Source organism: Hylobates moloch, unplaced genomic scaffold, assembly GCF_009828535.3.
Source record: "Hylobates moloch isolate HMO894 unplaced genomic scaffold, HMol_V3 SCAFFOLD_5, whole genome shotgun sequence".
In the NCBI taxonomy this organism is placed as follows: domain Eukaryota; kingdom Metazoa; phylum Chordata; class Mammalia; order Primates; family Hylobatidae; genus Hylobates; species Hylobates moloch.
The window spans coordinates 43,999,967-44,016,972 of record NW_026652280.1 but is presented as its reverse complement, the minus strand read 5'-3'; the positions used below and the strand labels follow the sequence as shown (position 1 = coordinate 44,016,972).

Genomic DNA, 17,006 nt, shown 5'->3' with positions numbered 1-17,006 from the left:
TCCCGGGTCACATCATTCTCCTGCCTCAGCCTCCCTCCCAAGTAGCTGGGACTACAGGCACCCACCACCATGCCCGGCTAATTTATTGTATTTTTAGCAGAGACGGGGTTTCACCGTGTTAGCCAGGATGGTCCCGATCTCTTGACCTCGTGATCCACCCGCAGCCTCCCAAAGTGCTGGGATTACAGGCGTGAGCCACCGTGCCTGGCCAGTTTATTTTATATATTCTAATTAGTTATTACTACCATATAGGAGCACGACTGATGTTGTATGTTCATCTGTAATCATCCACCTTATGAAATCAATAATTAGCTCTAATGGTTTATCTGTTGATTCTTAAATAACTTTTATGTGGAAATCATACCATTTGCAGATGATAATTTTGTTTTTCTTCCCCCCAATCCTTAATTCATTTTCTTGTCTGTTGCTTGGACCTTCAGTACAGTGTCAGACTGAAGTGAGGATACATAACTTGCCTTGTTTTAACTGAAGCTCCATCATTAAATATGTTTACTGTAGATTAAAGAATTCCCTTTCTAGTTCTAGTTTGCTGTTGAAGTTTTCTGTTGCTGAGTAATTAATTACCTAAAAGTTTAATGGCTTTAAGCAATGAAGTTATTATCTCATATTTTCTTTGGGTCAGGAATGGAAGAGCAGTATATTCATTTTTACACTGCTATGAAGAAATACCTGAGACTGGATAATTTATGAAGAAAAGAGGTTTAATTGACTCACAGTTCCACAGGCTTACCAGGAAGCATGACTAGAAGGCCTCAGGAAACTTAAAATCATGGCAGAAGGTGAAGGGGAAGCAAGCATGTCTTACCATGGAGGAGCAGGAGAGAGAAAGAGGTAGGGGAAGTCCCACACATTTGTAAACCATCAGATCTCCTAAGAACTCACTCATTATCCCCAGAACAGCAAGGGGGAAATCTGCCCCCATGATCCAGTTACCTCCCACCAGGTCCCTCCCCCAATACTGGGGATTACAATTCAACATGAGATTTGGGTAGGGACACAGAGCCAAACTATATCAAGCAGCTTGGCAGGATAATTGGCTCAAGATCTTTCATGAGGTTGTACTCAAGATGTCAGCTGGAGCTGCTGTCATCTGAAGGCTTGCCTGGGGCTGCTTTCAAGGGTGTCTCACTTTCATGCCTGGCAGCATAATGTTGGTTGTAAGCAGGAGGCTTCAGTTTCTTACTATGTGGACCTCTGCATAGGAATGCTTAAGCATCCTTCTGACATGGCACTGACTTTCCCCAGAGTGTGATCAGAGAGAGAGCTGGGGGAGGCCATAGAGTATTTAATGACTCAGTCTTCACTTCCATCATATTCTGTTGCTTAGAAGCAAGTCACTAAGTCCAGCCCACACTCTAGGAGGAAGTTAAATGACACAAAAACTATTTTGTGTGTTTCTTTTAGTCTGTCTGCCCTACAGAGTAGCATAAGTCAAGGGCTTCTGTCTGGATATCTTTACCTCAGGCCTCTCTTTTGAGCACTGTGTATATCCAAACAGCCATGGTAGCATCTCTTATTGAAGGTTCAAAGGTACCTCATACTCAACATGTCCAAAATCACACTTAATGTTTCTTCCCATCTTCTCCTCCCCTCCAAAAATTGGTCCATTTTCACTGGTCCCCGTTTCCATGATTGACACCTTTCTCTATCCAGTTGTACAAGCTAGGATTGAGTTTGTCCCGTCGTATCTCTTGAATCTTCCTACTTTTATCATCTCCAGCTTCATCTCACATCACAGTTTCCTTTTCTTTTTCTTCAGTTCACTAGCTTTTCAGTGTTGGGCTCCTTTCTGCTATGGAGGCTTTACTATTCACTGCCTGTAATGCTTATTTTCCCTCAAACCATGTCTTTCTTAGGGAAGCCTTTTTGACAAAGTCAAATCTATTATAGATGTGTGTAGAGCTGTGTACCTTCTTTCAAAGCAATTATCACAATTGGAATTTCACATTTATATGATTATTAATGTCGGCTTCCCTGGAGCCAACTCTGAACTTCATAAAGTCAGGGAGTGTGTGAATTTTGTTCACCCTTGTATTCCCTGCATTTGACACATTCCCTACATTTACTGTTTGGGTGATTGAATGAGTTAATAAGTGAATTAATACATTGGTTATAGTTCTGTTTGAGAAATAGAGCAAATAGAATATAAAATTAATAAAATAATCTAGGCTTTATTGTATTAGAGGATAACACTTGTCTTTTTAAGTCTTTTAGTTTTCTTGGCAGAAACTCTAGCTGTTAATTAAATAAATAGATTTGTTGAAGGGTCTCATATGTAATACCTGTGTCTGGTTAGTATGATGTAAAACTAGTGATCCTGGCTCTGGGTGGCTGGGAGAGTGCTGTGTTCTCAGGAGAGAGGAGTAAAGCTTGGATCCAAGGGAATGAAGCTTTGTTTTCTCGGAAAGTTACTATCGAGCTGAGATTCTCTGAAACTTTCTGGAGAGCTTTGTTTAGAAATATGAGGGGTAGGAGAAAATCATTCAGCCCTAGAAAATACTGATTAATCTTTGGGAAAATTTGGCATATGATATTAAGAATAGGATCAGGGTTAGGCATGGTGGTGCATGCCTATAATCCCAGCAGTTTGGAAGGCTGAGGTGAGTGGATCACTTGAGACCAGGAATTCAAGACCAAGCTGGGTATAAAGTGAGAACATGTCAAAAAAAGAAAAAAAAAAGAAGAAGAAGAAAAAGGAAGGGAGGGAGGGAAGGAGGGAAGGAGAGAAGGAGAGAAGGCGGGAAGGAAGGGAGGGAGGGAAGGAGGGAAGGAAGGAAGGAAGAATGGAAGGGAGGGAGGGAGGGAGGGAGGATTGGATCAGAAGTTTACTGATATGCAAATGTGCCCTGACTTAAGATTTTTTGACTTTATGAGAGTGTAAAACCATCACAATTTATATGTAATGTATGGTATTCAGTAAATTGCTTAAGATATTCAACACTTTATTGTAAAATAAGCTTTGTGTTAGATGATTTTGCACAACTATAGGCTAATGCAAGTGTTCTGAGCACATTTAAGGTAGGCTAGGCTAAGCTATAATGTTCTGTTGGTTAGTTGTATTAAAGGCATTTTCGACTTTCGACTTAAGATGTTTTCAACTTATGATGGGTTTATTGGTACATTACCCCATCATAAGTTGAGAAGCATCTGTAATTAATCACTATACTTTGATATTAACTCTAATTTTATATAACTTTAAAAATAAGTAGTTAAATGCATTTCAAATGGAAGGTTTTAACTGACTGTGATTGGGACAAAAAAGCAACTTTTAGCTACTTCCAAAATGAATTCTGGTATGAGTCTTTTGAGAAAACATAAAACAATTTCTCTCTTTGTAAAACTGGCATTGTTTCTTTGAGATATCCTCTCCCCCATGTTTATCTATTTTTAAGTCGATTGAGATTGAATTTATGTACAGTAAAATTCATCATTTTAGGTTCAGTTTTATAAGTTTGTACAATGGACACAGTTGTATGACCACCACCCCAAGAAAGTTATGGAATGTTTTCATTGCCGCAGATTCATTTATGGGCAATCCCCTATTCCTTTTTCAGCCCTTGGCAGCCATTGATCTGATTTATTGCCGGTTGCTGGGTGGTGTTTCATTGTATAAATATAGTGCAATTTGTTTATCCGTTTATCAGATGATTGACATTTGGATTGTTTCCAGATATTGATGATTATAAGTAAGCTGCTATAAAGATTTGCATACAGGGCTTTGTGCGGGTATGTTTTCCTTTCTCCTGAATAAATAGGAATGGGATTACAGATTCTTATGGGGAGAAACTCAGCTGTTTTCCAGAGAGGCTGTACCGTTTTGCATTCCCACTGGCACTGTATTAGAGTTCCAGTTACTCCAATTCCTTTCCAGCACTTATTTTTCTTTTTTCTTTTAGCTGTTTTCATCAGTTCATAGTGATGTTTCATTGTGGTTATAATTTAATGTTGAACTTCTTTTCATGTACTCATTTGCCATCTGAAAAAAGTGTTTGACTTTTTTGGTAAAGTGACAGTTCAGACCTTTTGCCCATTTTATTGGATTGTTTATTTTCTTATTGTGTTTTGAAAGTTTTTTATATATTCTGGATACAAGTCATCTATCAGATATGTAATTTATAAATATTTTCTCCCAAATTTGTGACTTGCTTTTTATTTTCTTTCAAAGAAAAATTGGAAGTTTTAACTTAATCAATAAAGGTGTATCACCTGCATATAAACAGGTATTTTCTGAATGGTGTCTTTTGAAGATTAATTAGGAAGTCCATTTTATTTTTTTTAATGGTTTGTGCGTTTTTGTTCTATCTAGGGAATCTTTGCCTAAGATCCCAAGGTCTCAAAAGATTTTATTCTATGTTTTATTCCAGATCTAGTTCAAAAATTTGAGTTAATATTTGTATGTGGTATAGGATATGGGCCAGTATTTGTGTTTTTATTGTATATGGATATCTAATTGTTCTGGGACCGTTGAAAAAACTATTCTTTCTCCGTAACAATGGACTGTGTATGTGTGGGTCTTTTGTAGAGAGCAGGGCTTGGCTTAGTGCTAAGGTTAGCACTCACTGGTGCACTCTTGTCACCAATAATGTTGTCTGTTGTGACAGACAGTGCTTTTGCTGTGCCGAAGATTCCCAGATGACGTTGTCAGTCTTATCCTCTTGGAAGAGTGGGAAATTGCTCAGGTGAAGGCAACACCAGCAGTCTCTGGAAAATGTGGAATGTTCTTTCTTACTTTATTGGGGGAACACAGCCCATTCACGTGGGCCCTTTTCTATTTTCCCTAAGTGTCCTCCGGTCTGAGAAATAAACGGAAAGAGTACAAAAGAGAAATTTTAAAGCTGGGAGTCTGGGGAAGACATCACATGTCAGCAGGTTCCGTGATGCCCCCAAGCCGTAAAACCAGCAAGTTTTTATTAGTGATTTTCAAAAGGGGAGGGAGTGTACGAATAGGGTGTAGGTCACAGAGATCACATGCTTCACAAGGTAATAAAATATCATAAGGCAAATGGAGGCAGGGCGAGATCACAGGACCGGGGCGAAATTAAAATTGCTAATGAAGTTTTGGGCACACATCGTCACTGATAACATCTTATCAGGAGATAGGGTTTGAGAGCAGACAACCAGTCTGATCAAAATTTATTAGGCGGGAATTTCCTCGTCCTAATAAGCCTGGGAGCCCTACGGGAGACCGGGGCTTATTTCATCCCTTATCTACAACTGTAAAAGACAGACGTTCTCAAAGCGGCCATTTCAGAGACCCCTTGGGAAAGCATTCTCTTTCTCAGGGATGTTCCTTGCTGAGAAAAAGAATTCAGCGATATTTCTCCTATTTGCTTTTGAAAGAAGAGAAATACGGCTCTGTTCCGCCTGGCCCACAGGCAGCCAGAGTTTAAGGTTATCTCCCTTGTTCCCTGAACATCGCTGTTCTCCTGTTCTTTTTTCAAGGTGCCCAGATTTCATATTGTTTAAACAATTTGTGCAGTTAACGCAATCACCACAGGGTCCTGAGGCGACATTCATTCTCAGCTTACAAAGATGATGGGATTAAGATATTAAAGCAAAGACAGGCATAGGAAATCACAAGAGTATTGATTGGAGAATTGATAAGTGTCCATGAAATCTTCACAATTTATGTTCAGAGATTGCAGTAAAGACAGGCGTAAGAAATCATAAAAGTATTAATTTGGGGAACTAATAAATGTCCATGAAATCTTCACAATTTATATTCTTCTGCCATGGCTTCTGCCGGTCCCTCCGTTCGGGGTCCCTGACTTCCTGCAACAAAACTTCTTTTGTTTCCTGAACCTTATTAAAGGTCTCTGGGCCAAATGTGAAATTCCTTTTCAAGGCTTCCTAGATTATAGCTAATCTTTCTGAATGAGGAGATCATGTTAATATTAATTATTAACGGCTATCATGAACCTAAAAATATTATTTCTGACTTAATGCATTCATAATTTTGCACCATAACTATTTTTATAAAGAAACTGCCCCCACCCCTTTACCTTGAGGAAAAAAACTTCAAAATGTAATTTTAAAAGTCTGATTTTGTAATATATTAATTTTTTCTAATAATGAAAAATGCTATATCAAAAATATAAAATTGGCCTTGAATTTCTTGGATCAAATAATGAAGTCTGAAGACATTTTTACTATATTACTTTGGGGTTTGATGTCCTGTAGTCTCTTAAAGGACTGAAATTTGTTGTTGGACAGTTCTCTTCAGCTCTGACTCTTTTCCCCACCTGCTGATTTGTTCTTCGACTGAACTTTGTGTGCCTTTTGGAAAAAGGACTTGGTTTTCTTTGTATCCTTCATTTCAAGGACAGTGAAGGACACACAAAAGTTGCTTAGTAAGTGGAGAATAAGGAATAACTTTACAATAATGGTGGCAATAAAGGTAGCAACTCTTTCATTAAATACATTGTACTAGCTTTCATTAAACAAATTGAAATAATAATTATTTAATTATATATGAAAACTAGAATCTTACCTGCAGTGCATCGTGCGAATTAACAGTCTTTTAAACAACTCTTTAGAAAGAAAAAGTATCTGCCATATTTAAATAAATGTTTTTTCATTCTTTTACATCTTATATATTTGATGACAATAGGAAACATTGGTGGCAACATACTTGGAACTTTATCTTCAATTTTCTAAAGACATAAGTAGCCTTATTTTTTTTCTTGAACATAAACAACAGAGTAAAAAAATCAAGTTCCTTACATGTTATTTGCTCTTCACCAGATTTCTTCCAGTACAGTTATGATCTCAAAGAAACATCTCTTGTGCCATTTTGTCTTTTTCTTTCCTTCTTCATTTAGAAGACATTTTCTAAGAGTTTTCTCTGAAGCTTATAGAGATGAGCAAGCCTTCTGTGACCTCATTCCCTTGCGGGGAACAGTAATAGAAACGCCAAATCACCAGTGGCCTCATCCTAAGAGCCAAACCCTGTGGACATTCTTTGTTATCTCAGCCTCATAGAGGGTCTAACATTGTTTATCCATGCTCCTTCCTTCCTCTGACTTCTCATGCCTCTCTCAAAGGGGCCTGTTTTCTGCAGTATGTGGGAGGTGATGGGTGTCCTGGAGTTGCAGCCCCCTTTTTTCTCTCTGCCTTCTTCATCGGCCTCCTTGTCCCCTCTGCCGACTTCAGCTGCTGCTTGTGTATGTATGCCTAACAAACCTGCCTTTTCACATCAGAGCCAGTTACTCCCCTGACTGCCTATTGACACCTCGACATGAGGCCCCTCACATTCAGTGTGAACTAACTCAACTCATGATTTAGTCCGTATTTCCTTTCATTATTGCATTACCATCATCTATCTAGCTAGTTACCTTGACCTTAAATCTGGGAATCATTTTTTGCCTCTCCTTTATCTTCCTTTCTCCCCATACCCCATGTAGGCTGTGCCACACACCCCTCTTCTCCCAAACACTCCCCCTTCACTGCACTTCACCTTCAATCTTAAAAGCTAATTGTGCACCCTTGCAAAACTTAAGTAGAAGGAGATGAAAAGTTATATTTACATTTAACTATTCTGCAGGCATTTTTTTAAATAGGATTTTAGAGACCGTAAAACCACATTTGAAATTCACATGTTGCACCAGCAATCAGACTGCTTTGCCAGTGATCAAAAGAGGCAGCTTTTCATATGAAATAACACAAAATTTAAATATATGTGTATAGTTTATCTGGTGAGAACTTTTGTTCCATGACATTGTGCACTCTAATGCTTTAGGTTCTCCCCTCACCTCAGTTACCATAGTTATCAGTAGTTGCTCACTACAGGTGACCCAGTATCAGGTATTCAGTAAGCATGATTTTGAGATACGAACATGACAGTAGCATCCTTGTTTTCATCTTGCAGTCAGGGAGTATTGGTTTGGTGAAAGGAGGAATATAGGCAAGAGATCAAAGCCCCTAGAGAGATGAGCATAAATAATAACTTTACATTTATAAGTATCACTTAGTGTTTTCTCAAGTTGCTCTCTAGCAACCTTGTGAAGTAGGCAAGAACTGCTGTATATATTTCATGGATAAACTACAGGCCTGCCCTGAATTGTTCAGGTAAGTGCATCTCTGTTGGCCACCATGGAACTTGTTGCATAAAATTGCCCTTGTAAGAAGCTGTTACCTTGCCCACATTCTGGTCCTTCCAGGGCGTCTGCATTTGTAGCTTTCAGCATGGACACAGTGCAGACTCTGTTTCCTCACTCCACTGCATAGGAACGCACTTGGTTTATATTTCTCCTGGTCTTCAGTGACACAGGCTTTGAGCCTCAGAGTCGGCTGCTAAGCGGGAAATTCTCTATCTCTCTGAGGTCTCTCAGGCTGCTTCAGCATGCTCCAAGATGAATTCCTTATGCTTAAGACACCTATGCTCAAACTATCCCAAGTGACTTTTCAAAATTGGTAACCGTTCCTCTAGTCATTTTCTCATCATGGTATAACATAATAAAGAGAAGTAACAGGGTGGGAAATGGGAAGTGTATAAAATTATTCTCAGAGCCAAGACTAAATGTCAGATCTTATGACATACACTTTTCCATTATACTTTCCACGAATCTGTTTCCTGAATAATTGGTGACTGTTGCAGTTTTAGAATGGGATTCAGTGTGAAAGAGGAATGAGAGTTAGCTCAGGAAGCTGCTGTAGTGCAGGCTACAAGGAGAACTCTATTAATTCTTGAGCCTGGGTATGAATGTGGACAGTTGAAATGCACTGGGAATCACTAGTTGCCTAACCCCCTATGGTAATTAATAGCTTAACTTTTACCTTAACACATAATACAGCAGTTGAGTCGAAAGGTAGTTAAGACCCAGGTGTTTGATGAGTGTGCGGGTGGATCATGAGGTCAGGAGATTGAGACCATCCTGGCTAACACAGTGAAACCCCGTCTCTACTAAAAATACAAAAAAAATTCACCGGGCGTGGTGACAGGCACCTGTAGCCCCAGCTACTCGGGAGGCTGAGGCAGGAGAATGGCATGAACCCAGGAGGCAGAGCTTACAGTGAGCCGAGTTTGTGCCACTGCACTCCAGAGCCTGGGTGACAGAGTGAAGCTCCGTCTCAAAAAAAAAAAAAAGAAATAGTAGCTCACTGTTGTTTTAATTTGCATTTCCTAATTGTAGGGAATTGAGCACTTTTCTACATGTTTATTGGCTATTTGGGTTTCCGTTCTACAAAGTACCTGTTTATGTCCTTTACCTATTTTCCTGTTGGATTGTTGTATATTGATTTGTAGGAATTATTTATATAGTCCTGATACTCTTTATATATTTTATAAGCATTTTTCCAAGTCTGATTTTCAAACATAGTCTTCATAGTGAAATTTTTTATTCTTAATGAAATTAATAACTTATTTAATGTTTATAATATTAAATTAATTTTATAATTCACTTTTGACATTCTGAATTTTTAAGTTAATCTTTTTTCCTTTCTTTCTCTGTAGGGTATGAACGTGATTTCTGATGAAACCGGATTGGAATAATTTTCATCTTTGTATATTTATATATATATTTTTAAATTTTGCATTTGACTTAAAGTGCCATGAGAAAATTTGCATACTGCAAGGTGGTCCTAGCCACCTCCTTGATTTGGGTACTCTTGGATATGTTCCTGCTGCTTTACTTCAGTGAATGCAACAAATGTGATGAAAAAAAGGAGAGAGGACTTCCTGCTGGGGATGGTGAGTGACATTTTATAATACAGCTGTTTTAATTAATATATCACTGGTTTTTACTAATTTGGATAATATAAAATTTTGACTTTTTTAGATTAACAGTAGTCCCTGACTTCTTGTAGGAGATTAGATGGTCATATTGATAGTTCTCCAATGGGTTCATCCAACAGTTAAAAGCATTAAAGTATCATGTATAGAATTGCTAAATTTGACTTTTGTGTTCAATATTCAGTGTAGTTAATTTCCTATAAGTTACTTCATGTTACTAAATAATGTGGGTATCTCATAGTTGGGGAATATCAAAATTGTACAGAAGATTAGTCTAATGCCAAAATGCTGAGTGGAGCATTAAAATTGCATTATAAGGTATCAAAAGAGATTACTCCTCCTCTCCCATATCAGTCCTAAGGGGAAGAAATTTTTATAGACAGATGTGATCTGTAGAAGTTTTTGTTGTTGTTGTTAATGTTGTAGATAGCTCCAGTTAGCACTTTTAGGGAGAACTTTTGAAAAGACTGGGTGATAGAATAGAGGCTGCAGTGAGATCATTGCAATATCTAGTATGGAAAGGAAAGAAATATAGAAATATAAAGGAGGGAGGTAATAGGTAGTACTGATATTTTTGGCAGAGGACATTGGAAAATTCAGTTTTAAACTCCTTTTTATTCAACAAAAAAATGTTGCCCTTTTTTAAAAAATTCTTTTTTTTTTTTTTTTTTAACCATAATGAAAATGACTGCATTGCAAGAGTCAGTAATCCAGTTGTTCTGGGCTCTGAACTCTGTGATTAGTTATAGAATACATGGCTATACAGCATTCTACTATTTTTAGAAATTATATACAAATAATTACTCTTTAAACATGTTTCTTTAAGCATATAGCCACATTAAAATTTTTTGCACTTTTATGATGAGAAGGGCCTTTGGTCCCCCAAAATTTACAATAGAAAAAAAAATATTGATTTGTATTGTTAACTGTACCAACTTAACTGTAATTGTTATATGTGGGCTTACATAACTGGTTCTATTTATATCTTCTTGGGAAATCTGCCTAAAATTAGGCTTAGTTGCTAGCACTGAATTCCAGTAATGCCTAGGCTAATTCCTAACTTAAATTTTCACTTTTTCCAAATGTTTTAATACATTTTTCATCCAAAGTCAGCCTATTAGTTTGCATAATATTTACTTTATAGCTCTGCTGTTTAATATCTTTGTTGGGTGACAAAAAATGTTGCCTCCTTAATTGTTTCTAGAGCTGTATTCATACTGTCTTTGTTTAAATCAAAGAACAGGTATTACCATTCATCAGTCAGAAACTTGAGTATTCTTTTCCCAGATAGAATGGAATAAATTTCCCCTTACCCTACCTTAATTCACTGCCATTTGTAATAAGCTCATGATGTTCTATCTTAAATGTAAAGGCTTGACAGTGAGAAAGAATAGGCTCTATAGCATGTGAAGATTCACTTGAATTTTTTTTGACTTTTATATGTGCTGGGCAAGGTACTAGGTGCTGTTGATACACAGCTGAACAAAAAAAAAGACAAAATTCCTCCCTTCAGGGAACTCACAGTCTAATGGAAGAGAAATAACAATAGTAAATATCAGTATAATAAATATCACTTTAGGAATGTGCACAGGAGTAGAAAGGAAGGAACGCCTTGGGGTGTCTGAGAAGCTGCACTAAGGAAGTGTGTTCCAGCTGAGTATCAGCTTGAGCAGCTGTTTGTTAGGAGAGGGGAAGACCTTCCAAGCAAAGGAAAGCAGTATGTGCAAGATTAGAAAGTGAGAACAGAGTTGATAGGAGAACAAGAGCACAGGAGGTGGCAGAGGCCATGTCACACAAGGCCTTTTATGGCATGCTGGGGATTTTGGACTTCATCTGTAGACAGCGGCATGGTGCTGAAGCACTTTAAACAAGGGAGTAAGGCCTGATTGGACCTGGACTTCTGGAAGAATGCTTTGGTGGTCATGTAACTGGTGGACTGGAAGAGAACGAGGCAGGTAGCAGATACCAGTCTGAGACTGTTGTGAGACTTTGGAAAAGAGCTTGGAACAGACACTAAAATGACACTGGAGATGGAGAGGAAATGAATATATATGAAAAATATTTAAGTAGTGGAATTTACATAACCTGGGGAGCCATCGATTGTAGGGAATAAGAGAAAGAGAAAAGTCTAAGGTGGCTTTCATGTCTCCATGGTTGGACGAATTGATGCTCCTCAGAAGAGGAGCAGCTTTGATGAAAAGGTGGATGCATGAAGTTGAGTTTGGAATATTTTTTTCATTTTTCTTATTTATTTATTTATGAATGAGATGGAGTGTCTCTCTGTCACCAAGGCTGGAGTGCAGTGGCATGATCTCAGCTCACTGCAACCTCTGCCTCCTGGATTCAAGCAATTCTCCTGCCTCAGCCTCTTGAGTACCTGGGGTTACAGGCACACGCCACCACACCCAGTTAATTTTTGTATTTTTAGCAGAGATGGGGTTTCACCATGTTGCCAGGCTATTCTCGAACTCCTGCCCTCAGGTGATCCACCTGCCTCGGACTCCCAATGGGCTGGGATTACAGGTGTGAACAATTGCACCCAACCTGAGTTTGGAATATTTAACTTTGAGGAACTGGTAGAGATGTTCTGCAGTAGAGAATGGTCAAGATGGAGAAAATAGATGGTAATTTAAGCCTTTTCTATACCTGAGGCTGTGCACGGTATGTGTAGAGTTGGAAGACGCAGACTCCCTGTTGGAGAGCCCCTTCTGGAGGGTCACTGAAGGAAGAGAAGGCTTCCCAGGAAGTCAGAGTAGAATGAAAAGCCCCAAGGAGTAGGTCATAGAAGCCCAGCCAAGGGTGGTGTTTGCTCAGAGGTTTTACCTAAGATAAAGTGTTTCTGATATGTTTGGTATGGGGCTTCTTGTGACCCTGACAAGTGTCATTTCAGGGAATGGTAACTGTGGAAGTCAGTGGATTCTGGATTCAATACTGGAGAAACAGTAGGGATGTGGCTGTTCTTTAGGAAGCTTCAGCATGAAGGGAAGCATGTAGTATACAGTAGTTACAAGAGATAGATGGAGCCGAAGTTGGTTTTCTATGTATTTATTATTATTTATATATGTTCAGGAAGAGGTTTAAACTATAGGGGAAAGGAGGAATATTTGAAAGAACAAATTCTCAGCAGATGGGGTATTAGAACCGTGAAAAGGATTCTCCTCAAAGAACATCCACAGTTTATTATAGTTTTGACACTAGTGGCATAAGTTTCAAAGAAAAAGACTGGGTTTTGTACAAAACTACAAGCTAAAGGAGCAAAAGTCTGAAAGTAACAGAGGTATGAGATGGCCTCCTTGCCTCTGGAGGAAAGGAGAATGAATCATTCTCCCAGAAACAGTTGTGAGGTTAATGGACTCTGGAGGAGAGCTAGACTTCAGTTAAGTCTGGGGATGGAGCCTGTGTATTGTGGAGACCAGACAGTGGAGAGGCTTTACAACAGCCTGGGGGTGTCAGGGTGTTCAGGGGACAGACTGAGAAGGACCTCTGAGCGTGAGGGAAGGGCTGAGCAGTAGGCCGGAGGGGAAGTACATAGCTAAGGGGAGATAATCTTTGAGGTCCCTGGTAGTCTTAAGGGGAGAAATGATTAGGGGAAGAGCACAGTTGATGCTAATAAGCAACAGTTTGAAAAATCTGCTTTGATACGAAGTTTCAGTGCAGTAGGTGCTGAGAGGTCTTAAGTCTTTTCAGAGCCCAGAAGTTATTAAGGTTCTGCTAGTGACAAATTGCTGTGGTGCATTTGAAGAGATGTTTACTAAAGAGGATCAGGGAGAGGGGATGGGTGATGGCACCAAGGATGCCAACTTTCTAGTGGAATTAGCATGTACATTACATGACCTCAAAGTTTCTCTCTCTTTTTTTTTTTTTTTTTTTTAAAAGACAAAGTCTTACTCTGTCACCCAGGCTGTAGTGCAATGGTGTGGTCTCAGCTCACTGCAACCTCCGTCTCCTGGGTTCAAGCGATTCTTCTGTCCCAGCCTCCCAAGTTGCTGGGATTACAGGCACCCGCCACCATGCCCAGCTAATTTTTGTATTTTTAGTAGAGACAGGGTTTCACCATGTTGGCCAGGCTGGTTTGAACTCCTGACCTCAGGTGATCTGCCTGTTTCAGCCTCCCAAAGTGCTAGGATTACAGGTGTGAGCCATGGTGCCTGGGATTGAAGTCTCTCTTGATAGAACACATAGGGCCTCCTGGATTTTTGTTTTAAAATGAACAACTAAAACAAAACAACAAAAAACATTGAGCAGTATGACACTCCAGAGTGACTGTTTCAATACTGGAAGCACCTAATTTCTGAACGTTCTACTTTACAGCTCTGATTTCGGTGAAATTTAGCAAATTCTACTGTCTCTGCTGTGAAAAAAGATTTCCTAGGTTTGAATAGAATGGATTGATGTCATTGTGATAATGCTGAAGACTTCCTGTAACATTGTTGTTGATATGCTGTACTTAAGAGTTTTCTAAGATTCTTCTATTTACTTGTTACTTGCCTGCTTCAAGAAATAGTGGGCCAGTCTTTGGTGATTCCAGAGGGGTTTGTTTTTTCTGAGTAGTTCTCTTAAGTCTATACTTGTATTTTATACCTGAGGCTATCTGAAAATAGCAGAGTTCTGCTGCTGCTAGAGTTAGATTGGGCTCCCTTGGAAGAATATGGGTAGTGGGGGTTATGGCTTAGGAATATTTTTACACTCTTCTGCTTTCCAGAATTAGCTCATTTATCATTTATCCACTTTATGGATTTGGGTGTTATATAGAGTGTTCAGTATTTTTAAAGATGCAGTTTCAAGTAGTAATTGATTCTTTATGTCAGTACTGCATTTTCAGATCGTTAAAATATTAATAATTTAACTTTTCATGTACTTATGCTGGAATTATTTCAACTGTTGAACGTTAGGAAGCCGTGGAGAACATGGTTTATAGAAAAAACTTCCAATGATTAAAAACTTTAAAATATTACTAGTAAAGGCTGTAATAACTTTATAACAAATTTTTAAGTGTTGATTTTTATATATGCAGCACAGGTAAATTGAACATGAAATTGGAAATTGACAAGGATATTGAAGTAGCAGAAAGTTACCAGTGAGTTAAGTTATAGATGATATTTTGATGTTTAAAAAATCAGATAGTGTGCTGCACTTTATTGCATCTTACATACCTTTGTTTATAGAATATTCTGTATACCACTGTAAAAGTGATCACATTCCAGTTACCATTCTGAGCCACATTCCAATTTCAGAAATGTTAAAATGTAGGAGGAAACATTTTGAAATAGTGAAATATAGTGCATAAGGACAGTAAAAATGTTAATTGTGTAGTAAGATCAGAAAATAGTTTGGGAGAAATGATTTTAGCCTTTTATTAGTATATTTACCCCAAAAGAAGTCATATAACTTTATACCTCTTTATTCTACTTTCATGAGAGAAACACATATAAGAAATTTGAAAAATACCTTAAAGTGTATTCAAAGGCATGCCAGTGGTTTGTGTATGTTAATCTTATTTGGGGGCTTTCAGAGTGAACCTGTAGTTTTCTTGGTAAATACCTTTTCTAAAACATGATACTTATCTACAGTGTCATGTAAATGAAACTTAACTGAAGTATATAATAAAATATATTTGTTCTCACATAATACTTTGGAATAACACCTTTGTCCCTCCCTTGTTAAAGTGATTTGATTCTTAGAAATGAGCTGCATGTAGAATTTTATGCAAAAATATTTTCTTTAGTTCATGAAATGACATCCAAACTCATTTCAGTTTCTTTCTAATAAAATTTTCACAGAACCAACTTTTAATACACATAGAAGACTGGCAGTAGAGAACATGGAAAGTTTATACTTACCATCTTTTTAGTTGCTTTCTAATACTGTAAATGCATTAATAGTAACATATATTCACTAACCACATGCATTTCATCCAAACTCGTTTGCCAAGAAAATTAGTTTAATAGTCCATTTAATTCTGTAGGATATTGTAATTTCTTATTAATAATTAGAGTATTGTGGTGTATTCTCTGAATCATTCAGTAGACATATAACTTTTGATTAATGGTAATTTTAAATGTGGCTCTGAAATTTCATATGTAACAGTAGGTTAGAGTACATAATGCAGGCACTATGTAGATTTTCAGACTAATAAATATCAGGTGATGAAATGTGCAAAATATTGCATCAGCAGGATTGTATATGCTGTACATTTTTGCCTGGTTCTTTAAGATATCAAGATCAACTTTAAGTTTCTGGTTATATAATTTCATATGTAATAAGCAATTAAGTTTATATTTTGTAGTACTTATAGTAATAATTTCTCCAGTCCTCCTTAATGCCCCCCTCCACCATGGAAATTCTCAAACAGAAACAAAAGTAGAAAGAATATAAAATTATGGCTGGGCACAGTGGCTCACACCTGTAATCCCAGCACTTTGGGAGGCCGAGGTGGGCAGATCACCTGAGGTCAGAAGTTCAAGACCAGCCTGGCCAACATGGTGAAACCCCGTTTCTACTGAAAATACAAAAATTAGCCAGATATGGTGGCGCGCGTCTGTAATCCCAGCTACTGCAGAGGCTGAGACAGGAGAATCACTTGAATCTGGGAGACAAAGGTTGCAGTGAGCCAAGATTGCACCACTGCACTCTAGTCTGGGTGACAGAGTGAGACTGTCTCAAAAAAAAAAATTAAAAAAAATTAAACTCTCATGTATCCTCATCTGGCTTCAAGAGTTGTCAACTCATGGCTAGTTTAGTGGCATGGATACCTCTTTCTCTTTGTCTCCCTCTGACCTGTTTTGTGTGTTGTTGAAGAAGAAATTGAGGTATTTCTCTTTTCCAGTTTCCTGCAGTCTGGATTTACATCCCTTTAATGGTGCATGCCATGTCCCTTTGGCCCGTATATTTCCTGTGAATTAGGTCTAGAGGCTTGATCAGGTTGAGGATCTTTTTCCCCCTAGTAAAAACACAGATGGTATATGTATACATTAATACTTTCCATTTAAAAACTGAGCAGCATGAAAACGTTTCTATTTTGATTTTTCTGTAAAGCATTTTATACTAAAATAGAGCATGGGTAACAGAAGGATATTTATAATCAGGGCCACTAGATGTCTCCCACCTACTCTTTATGTTATCTGTGCCATCCACAAAAGATCTTTGTCACCTTCAGAACTCTGCTGGTTCCTTTTGACCACTGATGTACCAGTCCCAAAATCTTTTGGTTGTTCTTTACTTTCAGAGACTGGCAAGTAGAAATGACTATACGAGT

The 17,006-nt window shown here is 38.1% G+C and overlaps 1 protein-coding gene across 1 annotated transcript in view; it reads left to right on the top strand.

Moving 5' to 3' along the window:
• The first annotated feature begins 627 nt into the window (after nt 1–627).
• The window catches only part of GALNT1 (polypeptide N-acetylgalactosaminyltransferase 1), a 65,819-nt gene continuing 49,440 nt past the window's right edge, over nt 628–17,006 (top strand). The window contains exons 1-2 of the mRNA XM_032152504.2: nt 628–852; nt 9,473–9,709. Of these exons, the coding sequence (XP_032008395.1) occupies nt 9,571–9,709 (139 nt within the window). The 5' untranslated portion in view covers nt 628–852; nt 9,473–9,570. The remainder of the gene's footprint in view (nt 853–9,472; nt 9,710–17,006) is intronic.